This window comes from Chlorocebus sabaeus, chromosome 10, assembly GCF_047675955.1.
Source record: "Chlorocebus sabaeus isolate Y175 chromosome 10, mChlSab1.0.hap1, whole genome shotgun sequence".
Classification (NCBI taxonomy): domain Eukaryota; kingdom Metazoa; phylum Chordata; class Mammalia; order Primates; family Cercopithecidae; genus Chlorocebus; species Chlorocebus sabaeus.
In genome coordinates this window covers 100714780-100735103 of record NC_132913.1, presented here as the reverse complement: position 1 = coordinate 100735103, position 20324 = coordinate 100714780, and the positions used below count along the sequence as shown (strand labels likewise).

General features: G+C 36.2%; 1 protein-coding gene across 5 annotated transcripts in view; it reads right to left on the bottom strand.

The window, feature by feature from the left end:
- Positions 1-19435, bottom strand: part of SPAG16 (sperm associated antigen 16) — a 116454-nt gene extending 97019 nt beyond the window's left edge. For 2 of the 5 annotated variants that reach the window (XM_038001574.2, XM_038001575.2), the window contains exons 1-3: positions 19117-19395; positions 7993-8039; positions 6750-6845 (exon numbers count right to left, since the gene is read on the bottom strand). In XM_038001574.2, coding sequence (XP_037857502.1) covers positions 6750-6845; positions 7993-8039; positions 19117-19252 — 279 coding nt within the window. In that variant the 5' untranslated portion in view covers positions 19253-19395. Of the gene's footprint in view, positions 1-6749; positions 6846-7992; positions 8040-19116 lie in introns of all 5 variants that reach the window. The other 3 variants (XM_038001576.2, XM_073020053.1, XM_073020054.1) reach the window with 3 other exon arrangements.
- Positions 19436-20324: the final 889 nt, after the last annotated feature.

The following is a 20324-nucleotide window of genomic DNA, read 5'->3' as shown; positions in this document are numbered from 1 at the left end:
TCCCCATTGGAATGTTGAGTTTGTCATGATCCCTTTGCCAGCTCTCTACAAGTGCCTACATCAATAATAAACAAAAACTTTAAATAAATTACCTAATGAGTCATTTTAAAGAACTAGCGAAGAGTAAATAAAACCTAATAAATATAAGAAAAATAGTAAACATCAGAGCAGAAATAAATGAAATTAAAATGAACAATACAAAAGATCAATAAAACACATGTTGGTTTTTTGAAAAGATAAACAAAATTGACAAAACATTAGCCAAAAAAAATTTTTTAAGTAGACTCAAATAAATACAATTAAGAGGAAAAAGGCGACATCACAACCAATACCAAAGAAATTTTAAAGGATCATTGGAGGCTACAATGAGCAACTACATGCCAGTAAATTGGAAAGCCTAGAAGAAATGGATAAATTCCTAGACACATACAACCTACCAAAGTTGTAACATGAAGAAATCCAAAAGCCAAACAGACCAATAACAAGTAACAAGATTGATGCCATAATAAAAAGGCTCCCAGCAAAGGAAAGCTCAGGACACAATGGCTTCACTGCTGAATTGTATCAAACATTTACAAAAGAACTAATTCCACCCCTACTCAAACTATTCTAAAAACAGAAGAAAAGGAAATTATTCAAAGCTCATTCTATGAGGCCAGTATTACCCTGATATCAAGGCCAAAGACATGTGAATAAAAGAAAACTACAGGCCAATATTCCTGATGAACACAGATGCAAAAATCCTCAACACCATATTAGCCAATTTAATTCAACAACACATTAAAAAGGTCATTCATCATGACCAAGTGGGATCCATCCTTGGAATGCAAGGATGGTTCAACTTACTCAACTCTATCAATGTGATACATTATAACAAAAGAATGAAGATCAAAAATCATTATTATCCTTTCAATTGATGCTGAAAAAAGCATTTGATAAAATTCAACATCTCTTCATGATAGAAACCCTCAAAAAACATGAAGGTAAAAGAAACATACCTCAACACAGTAAAAGCCATATATGACAGACACACAGGTAGTATCACACTGAACGGGGAAAATCTGAAAGCCTTTCCTTCAAGATCTGAAACATAACAAGGATGCCCATTGTCACCACTATTACTCAACATAGTACTGGAAGTCCTAGGTAGAGTAATCTGACAAAAGAAGGAAATAAAGGGCATCCAAATCAGAAAGGAAGAAGTCAAATTATCCTTGTTTGCAAATGCTATGATACTATACTGGAAAAAAAACTAAAGTATTCACCAAAAAAACAATTAGGACTGATAAATTCAGTAAAGCTGCAGAATATGAAATCAACATACCAAAATCAGTAGCATTTCTACATGCCAACAGTTAACAATCTGATAAAGAAATGAAGAAAGAAATCCCATTTACAAATAACTACAAATAAAATACCTAAGAGTTGAGTTAACCAATCAAGTGAGATATCTCTACAATGAAAGCTATAATATACTGATGAAAGAAATTGAAAAACAAACAACAAAATGGAAAGACAGTCCATGTTCATGGATTAGAAGAATCAATATTGCCAAAATGTCAATACTACGTATCACCCATGTACCATGACATCTCCCATGTACCATGAAAGATGCTGGGAATTAAATATGAATAAAACACAGTTCTGTCTCGAGAAATTGAAAGGCTCATTTAGTAAAAACAAAACATTATAATACAGAAGCTCTTTTGTTACAAATTTTGATGACAGAATTCTACTTATGTATCCACAGATATCATACATGCAACCATTATGTATGCGTAAGAAACTTTAAGTTGCACTTTTATCCCTATTATACATTATAAACAACTCTCATTATGGCTTTTAACTTAATTATGAGGTTAACAAAACACCATAAAATAAGCACAAAAAAGTAAGCAATCTACAAACTAGCAAAACATGGTCTCACTTTGCAAACTGCTGAATGATCAAACATTACTCTAGTCACATGTGACCCAAAAATCTATTGAGGACAAATAATGGTAGCTCTAGCACATAGCTTCATTTTGTCTATGAACATTCTAAAGCTGACATTTCCTAACAGAGAGGTTTCTATAGTGTGTTACGATTGCAACAATAGAAATCTGCCAGGTGACGTGATACACAATGGAGAAGAGTATTTCCCTTGCCTTAGATAGGTGAATGAAGGCTTTGTTAACAAGACTGTTAGGTTGAACTTTACAGACAATGAGGAAATACAACAGATAAAGAAAGATAAACCAATATTCAAGGCAATAAAACATCTGAGGCAAAACAAGGGTGACAATTCAATCCATTAAGACTCAGAGTCATATGGAGAAAGGACCAAAGATAAAATGGAAAAGATAAAAAGGAAGCATATCAAGAAAGCAAAGGTAGGTGGAAGGGTAGACACCCAATGTGTCTTTATGTGAATTTACGGAGAGGGGAGATAAATTGAAATTTGCATTAGACACATCTTTTAGGTGGCAATAGAAGGAAGCATAGTACCAGCAGCATGCAGTAGTTCAGATGAGAGAAGAAAGAGGGTAGCTTTAAGGTAGACTAAGTGAGGATGAAGGTAAAGAGAAGGATATGAAAGATGTTGAGGACACAAAACTTTCCAGACTTAAGAACTAATTAAATGTTGAATTGCAAGAAGTACTAAACCACATATTAAAATCAAGTATCTTGACAAACTTTGAACTGTTTTAATGTGAGTTCCTTTCACAACTTTAGTTGACCAGTGAGATCCAAAAAAATAAACAATGAAATCCAACTTAAAGCTTAAATGTCACCTTATTTGGGGCTTCATTTCATCAACTCCTTAATTCACATTAAGTCAAATATATTGGCTTGGATAATCTGCAGACCTGGCTTTGAGTACAAGGAGCCTGGGTCTCTAACTAAAATTAAGTGTGTACATGAAGAGAATGCGAATTCAATAATGACAAACAGCTCTTTTTTTTGGGACCTAGCAATTGAGTCTATAAAAGTAATGAAAATTGTTTCAAAATTCAGTCCATTAACATTGTGATATGTGAGAGTTAACATAATGGTATAGGTTGGTGCAAAAGTAATTGTGGTTTTTTTTCCGTTAAAAGTAATGGTAAAACCGCAATTACTTTTGCACCAACCCAGTATTAATCCCTTGTGAGATTAAGATCAAAATAAAAGGAATTCAAATTTATTAATCCTAGACTATATTTTGGTATACTAACATAATAGCAAGAAAACATTTTATATTAATTCTTAACGTATTTGAAAATTTCTGAGAATAGAAATCTATAAAATGTCTCAAACTTTATGTTCTCACAACATTTTTATACTATTAAAAATTATTGAGTACTCCAGACAGCACTTATTTATCTGAGTTATACCTATCAAGAATTACATATTAGATATTAAATTTTAAAATATTCATTTATTTACTTTAACTATAACAAAACTTCTACACAGATAACATAGACAGAATTTTTTAAATAAAAACTACATTTTCCAAAACAGAAAAAGAACTAATGAGAAGAGTGGCACTGTTACAAATTTTTACAAACCTTTTTAATGTCTAGAGGAACAGCTAGATCCCCATATTTGTTTCTGCATTTCACCTGTTGTGATATGTTGTCTCAGTTGAGCTATGTGAAGAGAATCCTCCAGCAGGTGAGTAGTTGGAAAATGAAAGACAACATAAACTCCTTAAAAGGGGTCCTGGGGACCCCAAAAGACCTCCCACATACTTTGAGAACTATTGATACATATGGTAAAGAACATTGTCACTTGGGTTAGTCATCAGTTAGTCTTCTCCAAAACTAGTCAAGTATTCCAAAGAAATTCCATAAATTCTACTTAAATTCTCAGAGGAGGAAGAAGAGGAAGAAAAGGAGGAGGAGGAAAAAGAGAAGGAAAAGGAGGAAAAGGGGCAGCAGGAGGAGGAAAAGCATCAGGGAATTGAACAGTTATACGACTTGGGTGTCTTGCTACTGTCATAAAGATCAAAATTCTACATTTATAAAAATTAGAAGTCATTACGGAATTATAGCAGTATAAAGGACCTCTGAGATTGCACCTTGAAAATTAACAGAATAAAATATCAATAACCAAAGAGGCTAAAGAATTATCCAAAAAAAAATGGCAAAAATACACTTATAAAAAGGCTCAGAGTCTAGAAGGGGAGACCCAGCTTAAACGTAAGTGGACCTTTCTTTTCATATATTTACATACAAATATCCCTAATACACACAGACACACAGACAAAATCTGAGGAACATATACATAGTCCTATCTTTACTTGTATTCATACTTGTAAAATGCTTCAATTTCAAGAAACAACTGATAGTATAACCAAACTACACAACTGTTACAGATTAATAACATTTCCTATCTTCTCAATATTTTTCAAGAATAACTTTAAATATAATGAAAATACATTTAATTCAGAATTCAGATCACTGAACCTACCAAGAAAACGGATAGTATCAAATACACGATTTAAAATTTATAAAGCAAACTATGCAATCAATTCTCAAACATTTAATCTATACCACCCATGTTTAAAGGAAATCATAAGAACTTGGCCTGGCGCGGTGGCTCACGCCTGTAATCCCAGCACTTTGGGAGGCGAAGGCAGGCAGATCACAAGGTCAGGAGATTGAGACCATCCTGGCTAACACAGTGAAACCCCGTCTCTACTAAAAATACAAAAAAATTTTAGCTGGGCGTGGTGGTGGGCACCTGTAGTCCCAGCTACTCGGGAAGCGGAGCTTGCAGTGAGCCAAGACTGCACCACTGGACTACTCCAGCCGGGCGACAGAGCGAGACTCCATCTCAAAAAAAAAAAAAAAAAAAAAAAGGAAATCATAAGAACTTATTTAAATGTCAACTATTCAATAAGTCATTTTTGTTAATATTTTAACAAATAAGACAATTTACATTATTTCAACTTAACTTTCCTAATAGTATCATAATCTTTTACTTGCAATCTTCAATGAAAATTTTAAGAGGTCTGTGCATAGAGATTACTGTATCCTTTAACATAGAAGAAAATATATCTTGTTTATGAATATATATAAGATCAGAACAAAAAACTGCTTTAACAAGCAATAAGTATTCTTTAAAACAGAAAGTCCATAGCACAATTCAAATTGCTGAAGATTAAAATACTTTAGAAATAAAAAGCAAATTAAAAATATAACTAATATGCTTATGATAAAATGAATCCATATTTAATTTTAACAGCTTAAGGACAACTTCTGTGAATTTTCAGCATAATACTGTTCCTCCAAAGAATTTTTTAAAGTGAGGTAAAAAGAAGCTAATGAGAATCAATCAGCTATAGGCATGCCAGAAATCAAGAATGTTAACTCATGTGAGGTTATGATAAAGAAAAGCTTCCAATAAATTGATAAAAAAGGAATTACTGATATTTGGCTCAGAAGATACAACAGCTACTACAATGGATTTCTTCCTCAACTGCCCTCTGATTTATCTTTGTACTATAAACACTTTCGAGCATGATAGCCGAAAGAACCAATTAGTTTTGTTCGTAGTTTTTTCATTCAATGATTCATTTATTCATTCTCTTATTTAACTGCTATTTATTTAGTGCCAACTATGTGCCAAGCTCTGTATTAGCCATATGTACTTTACCAAATACCAATACAAATGAGCGGTACATAAAGAATTTGTCAAAATCCTTAGTGATGTGAAGCAAGAGGATGATGAGAAGTGAATAAACATATCAGTTGCATGTCACTGAAAATGCTATTCCTACATTTTAAAACTATTCCTACAAATTATTGCTTTGAGATATCCAACAGACTAATAAGTCTATGTAATAGACTTCACTTTGTGTCTACCAAGAAGCAGCTATGTCTAGAGAACGTCATTTACTATGAGCTGTAGCCCTCCATTTGCAACAGAATGCAATTAATTCTGGCCTGAAAAAATCTTCCTCTAGAGCTTTTATTCCAATTTTGAGTGGACAGACATTTTGAAAAGGAGTTATTGGACTTCTAGATTGAAGAAGTCTACAGAATATGGAAAGAATGACATGATATAATATGCAGTAAAGTCTCACATACAATTCCACACTAAGGAAGGCAAATCTGCAACCAAGAAGGAGTTTCACAAATTCCTTCACATTTCTCAGTAGTAAAGGGGTTAATCACTGAAAGAAAGCATCCTTCTTAATGTTGTACAAAATAAAACATTTTAAAAAATATTTTTGCCATCATATTAAATGGTTTACAATTTTAATGAGTTTTCAATTTTAGAGGAATACCATCAGTTTTACGCACTTTTAGCTCATTGTATTATAATCAAAAGACATCTCCCACACATTCTTTAACATAATTAGTTCATAAACCTCGCAAGAAAAAGTCATAATATATTAAGTATTCCTTGTAAGATTAATACTTTCATTTAAAAAAACACAAAATGTTTACAAAACAGACTGTAGAACTTGTATATGATACTAAATTCTAAACACAAATGTTAAAAATTCTTGGTTTATCCTCCAGTGAGATTAATCAGAGTTCGGAGAGAAAGTGTCACTTGATACAAAGTCATGCAAGAGTGACCATGATGTGGAGAATGGCAATCCAAAAAAGAGTAAATATGACTGCTTATCTTAAAGTGAAGGCTTGATCACAAATATACAGAAATGAAAATGATACAACATAGGACTGGGCTGCACTAGTAAGTATTTACATTTAAAAAACTTTCCAAACTTCATACTGCTAAACTATAGACTACACTAGTGTTCAAATTCTCACCAAAATTTCAGTATCTGTAGCCTGTTCTTGGGCCATCTGAATTGCTTTTGCCAGATCTTCTTCACCTTCTGGGATGCTAAAATTATCATCTGGTATCTAGTTCACAGAGAAAGAGAAGGATAGGAAAAGTGAGCAGAAATATAAAATACTTTATTTCACTTTAGAAATAATTTTTCTTCACAAATCAAAGGATCAAAGAAATACTTTATGTAAAACACCATGTCATTCTGAAGATCCATGAAAAATGAATAACTGCCTTCTTCTGACTTCCTTGTAAATGTCAATAAGTGTCACTTCTAATAAATTCAAGATTAGTTTGTGGGCAACTGCTTTTATCTATAATAGAAAATACAATCTAATAATTCTGCTGAAAAAATAATAAGGCTATCTAAATATCACCATTCTCTCTCCATCCCAAGTGCTCTCTGCCATCACTTTTTCATAACTACTAGCAACTGAAAATCTCTGGTTTATTAAAAAATAAAACTCACTGAGCATTAAAATCTTGAAAGGACGTGATGGATTGTAATTACATTAATGACAGTTAAGACTTAACACAAGCTTCTTATGTATTGATCACTGGTTTAGGCCCTTTACATTTATTAACTCATTCAGGAACTTCATGTGGTATATATAATCTCCATTTCACCAGTAATAAGCCTGTCTCCAATCTTCATTCCATCTCTTGCTCACCCAGGCTCACCAGGCTTATTTCCACACAGTTTCATTCACAGCCCCTGTCATCTACCAGTGATTTTATCCTCCAAGTGTCCAAAGTAATGATAGGTCTCGGGAACAAAGAATTAAAGGAAAGAAAGCTTTGAGATAGGAACCACATTAGACAGAAGTACAGTTAAGCTGAAGGGATGCATAAGGCCTGAGCTCCAACTGGGCAGTGGGAATCTAGGAATCCTTGACAAGAGCAAACTGGATGACAGGAAGGAAGTGCCTCCTGAACAGAGATAACAGTTTATGGTAGGAATCTACAGGCAATAAGGAGTTGAACCTGAAGGACAATTAACAGGAAAATCAAAAGAATCAGATATATTATCCAATTTAAATGTTTAAATAGAATTTTCACATCTCATTCTTAATCAGCTGATACAAGCTAAATTTAGTTGAAAAACTAGTATCTCTTAACAAAAAAAAAATGGTTCTTACATGTTTCAGAAAATAAAATGAGCACTTCATGAGAATGACTACAATAAATTTACAGAATAAACACCTAAAATTAACATGTTACCTCTTCATATTCATAGTCATCTTCAGATGCTTCAGTTATGGTGACCTCTGAATATCTTGTCAAGTTTCAATCTCAAAAAATATAGAATAAAATTATTACACAAAAATTGATTTGACCTTCAAATATAGTATTGGATTCAACTATCTCACCAGGACGTTGGTAAATATATATAATTTAATCTCCAAAAAATTTGTCTTCCTCATATAGCCTATAAATCTAGATATTTTAAAACAAAATACTTCATTATTTTTCACAACTCAAATCCATGAAAACCTACATTTCTGTCTGTCTGACTGTTTTCTATCTATCTAATGATTTTCAACTTGATTCTATCAAGGCTTATGAAAATACATACAATATCATAAGGTAGTGTGAATTAGAAAGAGATAAGAAAAAACAGTAAATTTTTCAAATTCAATCTAAACCACAATGAATTTTCCAGAGCTCCTGAGTTAACTATTCACAGTACGTGAATAAAATGCAACTTTATTTGGTTTAAAGCATCGTGAATGAACAAAACAAATGCACACCAATATTTAAGTAAAGAACACGTATCAATGTTTTTATCAACAAAATTTAACTTTTCCATATATCTCCATTTTTAAATTATCTTTATAGGAAAGATAACTTAATTTTTAAGTGAATATAAAGTATACAGCTATCATAATTAAAAATTTCATAAATACTGAAGAAATTAAATATCAATGGAAATGATTCTAACATAAAATAATCCTACGAGAATTGCTTTAAGACTTTCAAAACTTGTAAGTTACGCTAATTACATATGAAAACTTCAAGACAATATTTTATGTTAAATCATAGCGCACACCATCAATGTTTGTTGTTGTTGTTGTTAGGTTTACATTTTTTTTTTATTACACTGACTTGGTTATGCCAAGTTTAAAATGTGTGAATTAAACACTTTAATGCATGACAGTGGTTATGAAAATCAAAGAGAGGATTAGCCTATTTTTCATTTTGCTGCTGATTATAAAATGTCTCTGGTATTATGCTAACCAAGCGTTAGCTGAAAGGGTATGTAACAACTTCTGTTGTTTGTAACAAGAATAGATAACGTTTACACAGTATTTAATAGGAGATAGGAACTGTTCTAAGGGTTTTCCATGTATTAACTAATTTCATCCTCATCCTGTCTATGAGGCTGGAACTATAACTCTATTTTACAAATCAAGAATCAGAGGCATAAGGTTCCACAGCTAGGAACTAAAAGAACCCAGATGTTTAGGTTTCACCATATTATATTGCTTCTCCATGTTCTGTGTGGGTTTTTGGTGCTACATAAATACATGAAGAGCTTGCCAAATATTTTCCTTAGAGATCTAAACCTATAAATGTATTATTGCTACTAAGCTCCATCACAAGTAATCATTCTCCCCTGTATTTCTTATCCCTATCACTTGCAGGAGACACGTAAGCCCCATTCCATTATGACCAACCCTCAGACACGAGGTATCTGTCAAAAGGTCAGTATTTTATTGTCAAACATGAGTAAGTGCCTCTCCTAATAACACAGCAAAAAGTAATTAGGCTCAAAAATAGCTAGTTAAATGATTAAACAACAACCACACAAAAATAGTTGCATACTTCAGTCTATTCCATAACCTTAATTCATCCATATTAAATACTACAAGGAGTAAAATATCTCCTTTATTATCTATTACTGTAGAACAGCTTCTAATAGTATTTGCCTCACTCTCTAATTCCTTGCCATCAGCCTCTTTAAAGAACATAAGGCTTCTACTAGAAATCTGTTCGAGGTATTTTATCTTTCACTAACAACGTATTTCCAACATCTCCCTAATCCCCAGTTCCAAAGCCACTGTTACTTCTTATTTAACACCCTACTCCAGATACTGAACCTGAAGGTCATGCTAAGTGAAATGTTAGTTACAGAAAGACAAATACTGCATAATCTCACTTACATGTGGACTCTAAAAAAAAAATTCCAACTCCACGGAAACAGACATTAGAAGGGGAGTTACCAATGAACAGAGGGTAGGGAGAATGGGGATGTTCGTCAAGGTTGCACAAACATTCATTATAAGATGAAGAATTTATGGAGACCTAATATATAGCACACTAACTATGGCTAATAATAATGTAGTGTGCACTTAAAATCTGTAAAGAGAGTAGATCTTAAATATTCTCACCACAAGTAATATAAAAATGAAAAGGTAGCTATACGAGGTAAACAGATCAATTAGCTTGGGTGTGGTAATTATTTCACAATGTATATGTAAATCAAAATACATTGTACACCTTGAATATATGTAATTTTGTTAATTACATGTCAATAATGCTGAAAAAGGAACACGCATTTATTATACTGTGGTTTCTCTGGGTCAAGAACTCACTAATGGTTTAGCTCATGGAATCTGACTTGGGGTCTCTCATGTCACAGTCAAAATGACAGCAGGATTAGGCTCATCTGAAGGCTGAGATGAGGCAGCAGGATCCATTTCCATGGCAGCTCACTGACATAGTACTAGTTTCCCAGAAGACCTCAGTTCCTCCCCATGTGAGTCTCTCCACAGGCTACATGAGCATCCTCAAGATATGGTGGGCTAACTATCCCCAGAATAAGCAGTCCAAGAAAACAATGTGGATGCCACAATAGCTTTTCTGACCAAAGATTAGAAGTCACACATCATTTCTTCATTATCCTACTTGTTACATGGGTCATGCCTATTCAATGTGTGAGGATTACAAAAGAGCATGAATATTAGGAGGTGGGGCTCATTGGATGCGTATTAGTTCATTCTCACGCTGCTATGAAGAAATACCCAAGACTGGGTAATTTATAAAGAAAAGAGGTTTAATTGACTCATAGTTCTGCATGGCTGGGGATACCTCAGGAAACTTACAATCATGGCAGAAGGCACTTCTTCACAGGGCACCATGAGAGAGAGAATGAGTGCAAGCAGGGGAAATGCCAGACACTTATAAAACCATGAGATCTCATGAGACTCACTCATTATCACGAGAGCAACATGGAGGAAACTGGTCCTATGATCCAATTACCTCTACAAGGTCCTGCCCTTGACACATAGGGATTATTACAATTCAAGGTGAGATTTGGGTGGGGACACAGATCCAAACCATATCAAGGTGTCATTTTATTTTAGAGACTGGCTTCCTTCCATACTCTGAGTGTTAAAAGAGTCAATATATGTAACGCATTTAGATTAGTGCCTGGCTTATAGTAAATGATATACAAGTGTTTGTTGTCATTTCTTTTCTCACTCTGGAAAGAGTATCTATGGAAAAAAAATCTCTTACATTTCTCATGCCGCTGTTCCCCCATATGTTAAAATGAATAAAAGACATTTTAAATTTCCCTCCAGTTATAGATTTATATATTTCTGATAGTTTTATATAAGATAAAATTTCCGAAGGTTCAGCTAGAGGAAGTCAGCCTCTTTTCTACGAAAAAGCATGACCCTTTCTGAGATACAGCTCCTAGAAAGTAATTTTGTATACAGTCATTTGTATGTCTTCAGAAAAGCAATGCTATCCTTCACCATGTACACATTACAATAATTTCAAAAAGAATACTCTAAAATCTTCTGGATAGACTTTAAAGTTGTAAATAAGCCAACCACTGATAAGATTATATGAGGAAGATGTCACATGGCAATATACAGTAGAAAAAAAGTGATTTGTCCTCAAAGCATAAAAAATATCAAACAACACTTATATACTCCTACCCAGCAAATATTCTAGACAATGGCTTTTTATCACCTAAATGTATTACTTTCCCACAATCAAAAAAGATTAAGAGAAAACATAAATACCATTTTACAAAGCTTAAAAGTATTTTCACACAGACCAAAACTATATTTATTCTCACAACAACCCAATGAGGTCAAATGGCACAAATACAATCATCTCTAAATTAAAAATGAAGAAATTGAATCAGAGATTAAAAGATTTGCCCAAGATCACATAGCTGTGAATGACAAAGATAAATTCCTGAGATACAAATGCCATAAATTTGCTGCTACATCGTACTGTTTCTACAATGAGACAATAGGAATACACAATATGTTTTTACAAATACCCTAGGTAATGAATTCACCTATTTTTTTCCAAAAACTCTCAAGTATTACATTAATAACAAGTAAATCAAATCACATAAATAGCTCAATTTGAAGACCCCCAGAGGAAAGAGAAGCAGAAAAGAGCTACCGACTACAGACTCAAAACGAAATCTAACCAAGGGCAAGAGACTGATGAGACAATACGTCAGGTAGTGGACAAAACAATCAAACTAGGAAGATACATACTTTGATTGATTTTTATGTATCCACAATATAATTTATACATAAAATTTCCCAAAGGCAACTCAGTTTAAATGTCACGATGTTATTAAAGACATAAATGTACTTTGACACTTATGTTTGTATGCATCTGTTTACCTGGCTAGCTAGCTGGCAATAGAGACAGGTGCACAAACTGATCCTAAAGTGATTCTGTAGCAGTTTGCAAATATACACACTATACAAAATGTGACAATTAATGAATGTGGAATGTGGAGGAGAAAAGAAAACAGTATTATAGAAATAAGATTAAGATGCAGCACATACCATAGGTCTCATAAGATTGTTTAAAAATAACCCCCAGATTTGACTCTAAGCTTCCCAGTAACTAGGGTAAAAAGGGACATGGAATCAGACACTATCTCTGTATCGACCCAATGAAAACAGATGAGTTTCTCAACAGATATCCAGCAATATCTGGTTCCAAAGCCTGACAGAAATGACATTCTTGGGTTCTCACAAAAAGAATAGTGCATCGTAGAGATATCAATCCCCTTGGCCCTTGGGACAGCATAAAAAGCAGAGTGAAGTAGGATGTGATGGAGTACTGTATGTGAAAAACTTTGGAAAGCATTGTTTTGTATAGCAATCTTGCCAGAGTAGAAAAGGTTAATTCGTCAAGAATGATAAAACTCTGTATACTCTGGTTCTACTTTCACTGAGCAACTTTCTCATCCGTAATTTAATCTCTTAGGTGATCCTACTCTCTAGGAAACATCCATACAATTAAGCTAATCACAGTTCTCATGCAAAGTTATTTTTCTACTGAAATAATAAGTTAGCATTCTGGCCTAAAACCAGTTTCTTAACGTCAAGCTGCCTTTGAGCCCTTACAAAACTCCCTTCCCTCTAACTGCCTAGTATTCCTTCGAAGAACACTGGTGAATTTCAGTCCCAAAATTTTCTTCTGCCCCATCTGTTCCCCTCATATCTGGTTCTTACCTATCTGCACACTTGGCCTTGACTTGACACTTAATACTGTGCCTGGTTTTCTAGACTGCTCTTGCCTAGGGTAGTGTCCATGGCTCCCCTTTTCTCCCTGCCCTGAAGCCACAGCCTACAGTACCATCCAAGTTCAGACCAGGTTCTGTATTCCTAGTCATAACCTAGACACAGACTGAGGCTCCCATTCCTCACAAATCTCCATTTGCTCTGGAAGGAATTTAGTAGCACTTGTGAGTTTCATAGCATGAATTAGTTCCCTGGTATTTGGTCACCGTGGGTGAACTATCTCATAGTTTCTGCACTAGAAGAGCCTGCACCAGATCCTGATACTGTCAATCTTTTCGGAAAATGGGAAAATGTAACACCCACACTGAAACTGCCAGGGAGCCCTAAGCCCATCATAGTACTACAGAGTACACAACTGCCAGAAACCTCAGTGAGACATTTTGGTTGGCCTAATGGCGCAGAGCTTGAGGTGCCAACTGGTATGAGGGAGAGACAAGTAACATTCCACAAATGGACCACAGCCAGAAACCAATGAACAATTTTCAGATGCGAGCAGCACACAAAGTACCTTACACACTGGTCTCTTCCACTGTTGCATTTGTAGGTAGTGTTTACTGCCAGCAGCAGCAGCATCTTTATAAAGAACTGGAGTGAAACATATAACTAATTATATTTTACATGATTTCCCAAAGCTACTATAGACAGAAATCATTTTGTAATCGTTGCCATCACTGCAGAGCCAACGTACACAGAGGCAATCTAAAATCTAGCCTGGATCTTCCATGATCAACATTTTACTTATTAAGCTGAAATAAAAAAACTGTAAATAGCAAATACCATAGTCTTGGTCCCTTTCCTAGGAAGGCCAGTTTAAATAACTGAATAATACAGACAAAAATGGAAGGTAGCTGGCATGCTTGTGGTCACATTCCCTTTTGCCAATTGCTCCCTGCAGTTTTTACCACACAGTCTTCATGAGGACTCAGAATTCTTATTAATATCCTATACCAGGGAGCCACTACCAATTCAATAGAATTGGTAAGAGTGGAGAAATGTACTGGCCACTCCTGTTCTAGATAGCTATTGCGTATCTTCTACCTTCATCACTGGAAAATAACTTCTGTTCAGCATATAAGACTCATAGTGCTCATGGAAGCTGATGGTGTAAGTCTTTCCAACTTCTAAGCCAGGAGATCCAAAGATATGGGCTCTACATGTGATATTTCTATCTGAAAATATAAAGGCTAGAGGTTAAGATATTTATCTACAGGCTTGCTACTTCAATTACAGTCCTTGGACCAGCAGCACCCGCAGCACCGGGAAGCTTCTTAGCAACGCAGAATCTCAGCCCCCTTGCCAGACTTACTGAATTAGAGTCTTCATTTAAAGATCCACAGGTGAGTCACCTGCACATTGACGTCTGACTAAAGGACACAGAGCAAAACACATTTTTTTCTCTCCAAATAGCCTATGACTTTCACACAGGTAAATATCAACACTCTGGATTTGGTAACATAGTTCTTAGTCTGTCTATATGCAGGTTGTGTATCCTTTTCATTTGAATATACATAGGGTATGTATGTTCTAATATCTAAGAACCCATGCGTAAAGTTCCAGTGATAAGAAATACACTATTAGGGTTCATAACAATTACTAAGGATTTTAGAAATGTCTTTTCACTTAATACTACAAACATTTCAGAGAAGTACCACTTTATAACAGAAGAAAAAGTGGCTAACACATGTATCTAAGAGAATGCTAGTTTTAAAAAAGAAAAAGAAATCTATGCATCCACCTTTCTAAATGTTTTACTTAACTACAATGTTTAGCTTTAAAAAAAAAAAGTTAAAAACCATACAGTAAATTTTAAAAAAGGAAAGGCCAGGTGCAGTGGTTCACGCCTACAATCCCAGCACTTTGGGAGGCCAAAGTGAACCATCCTGGCTGGCACAGTGAAACCCCGTCTCTACTGAAAATACAAAAAAAAAAAGAAAATTAGCCAGGTGTGGTGGCAGGTCTCTATAGTCCCAGCTACTTGAGAGGCTGGGGCAGCAGAATGGCATGAACCCAGGAGGCGGAGCTTGCAGTGAGCCGAGATCGTGCCACTGCACTCCAGCCTGGGTGACGTCTCAAAAAATAAAATACAATAAAATAAGGAAAATTTAAATTTTAATTAAAGTTATCAGTGAACATTACTATTGCAGTGAAAGACTAGATAAAACAGTTACTTAAGAAGACAGCAAACTGGTACATTGGCTCATGTCTGTAATCCCAGCACTTTGGGAGGCCAAGGCAGTAGGATGCCTTGAAGGAGTTCAAGACCAATCTGAATAACAGAGTGAGACCCCCATCTCTACCAAACACAAAAACAAACAAACAAAATTAGCTGGGTATGGTACCGCACATCTGCAGTTCCCGCTACTCAGGAGGCTGAGGTGGGAAGATTGCTCAAGCCCAGGAGTTTGAAGCTGCAGTGAGCTATGATCATGCCACTGCACTCAAGCCTGGGTAGCAGAGCAATACCTCATCTCTTAAAAAAATACTTTTTTTCTAAAGGTAGCATGGTAGAGGTTAAGATATTTATCTACAGGCTTGCTACTTCAATTACAGTCCTCAGTATCTCAGATAAGGGCATCAGTCTAGTGTGATCCTCGTATTTCAGGGTCTAGAGTCCTTAATTTTGGAGTTTCAGAAAGAGTTGACTTTGGGACTCCATCTAGAGCTGATTAGCTTCACAGAACTGGCTTAAACTTACTCAACTCTCAGAAATTGCTGCCGGGGGTTGGGGAGACCTTTTCAATGGCAAGTAAACTTACACCTATCATCTAAAAAGCCAAATCCTTAGTATTAGAATGCCTAGAGAGAGGAAATAATCAAAAGCTAGAGGAGCCAGATGTCCATGTAGAGGGAGATATGTAACAAAAACAATACCTTGAGGCTCCACTTTCCTAGGGTCCACGTATTCACTTACTCTTCCTTCAACAAAGTCTCTTTAGACAAGGAACAACAAAATCAATTAACCCTTAGCTTTCTTAGTACAAATTCATTCTGGCCTTCCAATTGGAACTGGGCGGTCCCAAATGTCTGCAGCCACACATTTATAGGCAGCCCTTCCTCACTACAATTGAAAACCTCACCCAAGTTGTGTTGATTTCTAGTAAGAGATTCATTCTTTCACAAAAGACAACCAACCTTCTTTCTAGGTTCTGGAGATACCTACTTGACCCTTTACATATCTATCACATAGCTAAAATCTCACCTTATATTTTATAATGCTGCAAGTATTTTTCTAATGATGAGTTCTAGAGAGGATTCATGTACTCCATAACTCAATTTCTTAGTGTTCTGACAATAGCTAAGAACCATGTCAAGTATGTTTGTATCTCACCTTGTTGAAGTCTAAAACATAAAAGCAATGATATTCTGAGGTTCCTTAGAAGAGAAATAGGTGGCACTGTTAGAGTTAGGAGATTACAGGGAAGGGGTGTTGCAAGGTAAGAACTCTTTTTCCTGAACATAGTGTGTAAACCATCATAAAGGACATGGGACCTTTATTAATGTCCCCCCACAAGGCGGATCCTGGCTATGTTTCTGGTTTGGACATTAGTCTATTCATATTCTTCATATTTGAGTATTTAAAAGCAGAAAAGTGAGAGATTTCCTAAAGAATTCAAGTCAACTTCTTTGAAAGTCTTGCTCGGTATTGATAGCTCATTGTCTAATGTACTAGGAGCATCTGTTCAGTCATAAATAAGGGAAGTCCAGACCAAATGCAGATTAGAAGTCACTGAGTATATGTGGGAAGCAGAGGACATCAGATTTCTGATTCATCTGTGCATATTATAACTTTTATTTACCCACCACAATAGCTCAATTAAATTACCTGAAAGCAAAAACTTTGAACCAAAAGAAGTCTCACTTTAGCAACTATCATAATTGCCTTAAGAAACAATGTCAAATAACATTACACAGGCAACTCTTAATTAACCATGTGAAGAGAGCCCAGGGATACAGGAAAAATTGGTATTCACAAGCAATCCTCAAACTTCATTTCAACTGGGAGTTGAAATGACTAAACCTCTTCCCTCAGCATGGAATATAGCAAAATTAACTGGTTAAATGTTTAACTGTGTATCCCCTGACTACCCTTTGGTTAAAATACAAAATAGTAGTCAGTCAAGCAAAGAAAGAAGTAAATGGGTTGGATAATTTACACAGTGGATAGTAAAATCCTAAAAAGTTACAGTTGCTTATATGTGTTAAAGTTCCAATAAGTGTGATTATTTGAAGAAGTCTTTGTAAGACAGGTTTGCAAACTGCTACATCTTGGCAGGTGGGACTCAGTGAGCTCCCTGCAAATTAAGTAAACCTGATTTTCATTGCTGAAAGTTCTGTCATGTTAGACTCCTACCATTTATTTCACAAAGATGTTTGCAAAAAGTTACCTGATTGTGTCAATCTCATGTTAACAATTAAACTATGTGTTTACGGAAATAATTTTAATGCAAACAAAATTACAAGATGCCTGGTTACCATTCAGTAGCGAGGGCACTGATATAGATACGCTTAGGAAGAATTATGAAAATCGCTGTTAAAGAGGAATATTACTGGAAAAGACAGCCTGTTAGATCTATGAAAACAGTATAAAACCTCACTTATGACACTAAAGCACCCACATATTTCTTTCAAATTGATTTCAAGCGATTTGAATTTCTATTCCTGTAAAAGTCGTTTTGGCACCCAATAAAATACTACATATGTTCTTTAATCTTTCAACTAAATTCTTCACAGCTCTCTGTAGTGTGGATGTGTACTGAGGCTGAGTCAGGACAGGTTAATCGGCTTGTCAAAGCTCACAAAATGAATCATTGCTGGATTTCTGAAATCTTGAATTAAAGCTGGGGAGGATTACAGTTGGACAAAAAAATAAGATTTGGCAGATTTTGGAGATTCCTTGGTGTCTTTAAGAACTGAACAGATAAACATCTTTCTTACCGCCTGAATAAAGGACTTAGATGTCTTTTTCTCATGAACCCTCCCCGTCTCCCTAGTAGGGATTAATCTATATAACTAGAGGAAGGGAGTTCTAAAGCCTTAACACAAGAAATAGTGGACCTAATTATCCACACATGGTTATTCAATTTTTCTGTTACTTCCGATAAAAATCGTTAATCACTATCTGCTTTCTTCCTAACATCTCTGAGCTGTGTAGTTCACCAGATCATTATTTGCTCAAGGAAAAAAAAAAAAAAAAAAGCAACTATACTATTATTATTATTAAATAGTCAAACTTGGAACTACCCAGGAAGATAATGCTATCAAAACTAAGCATTTAAGCATTAACTGGACCATCCAACTGGATCGTAGGTTAGGTATTTTGAGCTTCAGCTTCTAAAAGTCCAACGGCAGAGGTCTTTCCCTAGTCTCCTAACGTTCCTCCGTTGAATTTATTGGGACGGCTTTCTGAAAGATTGAGGGCTTACTTAGGAAACCCATTATTTGCAAGGAGGGTTGAAGCAATTTGTTGTGCTGCCTTAACATAAAAAGCAACCCTTCATCCAAAATGTACTGAGTGCTTACTAAGTATGAGGCCTGGGAAGGTCTCCCAACTCTTCTAACAGGTACGGGACACCCTGCGCTACTAAGGGCGAGAAATTCAGTGAGTGGCTCTCAGGAAGACTGCGGTGGCAAAAACAGCGCCTTGAAGTCCAACAAAGTCTCCTCCGGAGAGTGGCCCCAAGGCTCAAAAGGCGCCCCCAGTGGGAGGCCCTCGCCTTCCTCCCAACACCCATTACCCGACAGCGCACAAGCCGCGCCTCCACGGGAAGGATACGCTCCAGGTAGTAGGCGCCCTCAGCCGCCACCGCGTCCGCCGTGTCCCTCGCGTCCCCAGCTGCCGTCAAACCCATGCCCAACGCCTCTTCCAGCACCCTCACGGCGGAGCTCGGTATCCCTCGCTGAGCAGCCATCTCTGGCGCTCCGAGCCCCCTCCACCGGCCGGCCCACAGCTGTCCCTAAGGGCAACAGCGAAGACGCTGCCCAACGGCTCCAGGCAGCTGTCGCGAGATCCCGGCATCTCTCACCCCGCCCCACGGGAGCCCGGGGCACGGAAGGGTTGCCAGGAGTCCAAGTAGCTGTCGCACTCCCGGGCCTCCCGGTTACCGTGGCAACGTTGTTGCCTAGTTAACGCGAGAGCTCAGGCGCAGCTCTCGGAGCGGACAAGATACAATAAACAATTGGCTTGCATTGCACCTTCCTACCCAAGCAGCTTGGTTTTCTTTCGCTTTGACCCTATAATTTCTTTCCCACTTCGTTGTCGTCTCTGAATTACCTTTCTCTTGATTCTTGCCCATTAGCAGTCCTCTAATTTCAGATGTTTGTAGATCCCCAAGTGTTCCCAGGGAAAACTACTAGAAAAAGGTGAGTTCTCAACACCTAGAAGTTTAAAATGAAAAAATAAAGTTCTAGAAATCATAATTGAAAGACTGACCCAGGGTAGCTACCAGACGCTTAGCAATAAAGAACTATGGGTGTTCAGCTTTGTCAAGTCCTTTCTTGTGATCTTTAATGCATTTAGCTGGACATCTGTTTTGAGTTTGGTTCCATATACTAAGACTTGGAATAGTATTTGTAGCATTGATTCTCGCCAAGGTAAAAACAGTTGCATAAAAATTATGAGCTACAAATTTGGTCCTAACAAATGTATATAGTTGACACTTGCCCCATCATGTGTAGTCTTATTGCTATGAGAGGATCTTCCTCAGGTTATATTGCGTATGTATCAGAAGCAAATTCAAGGCCCTTTTCCTTGCAAATATTTGTTCTTTTTTTTTCTCCCTTAATTTTATTTTAGGTTCAGGGGTACATGTGCAGGTAAGCTCATGTCGCAGGGGTTTGGTGTATAACTTATTTCGTCAGCCAGGTACTAAGTGTAGTACCCAACAGTTATTTTTTCTGATCTTCTCCCTCCTCCCACTCTCCTCCTCAAGTAGGCCACAGTGTCTGTTGTTCCCTCTTTGTGTCTATTTGTTCTCATTATTT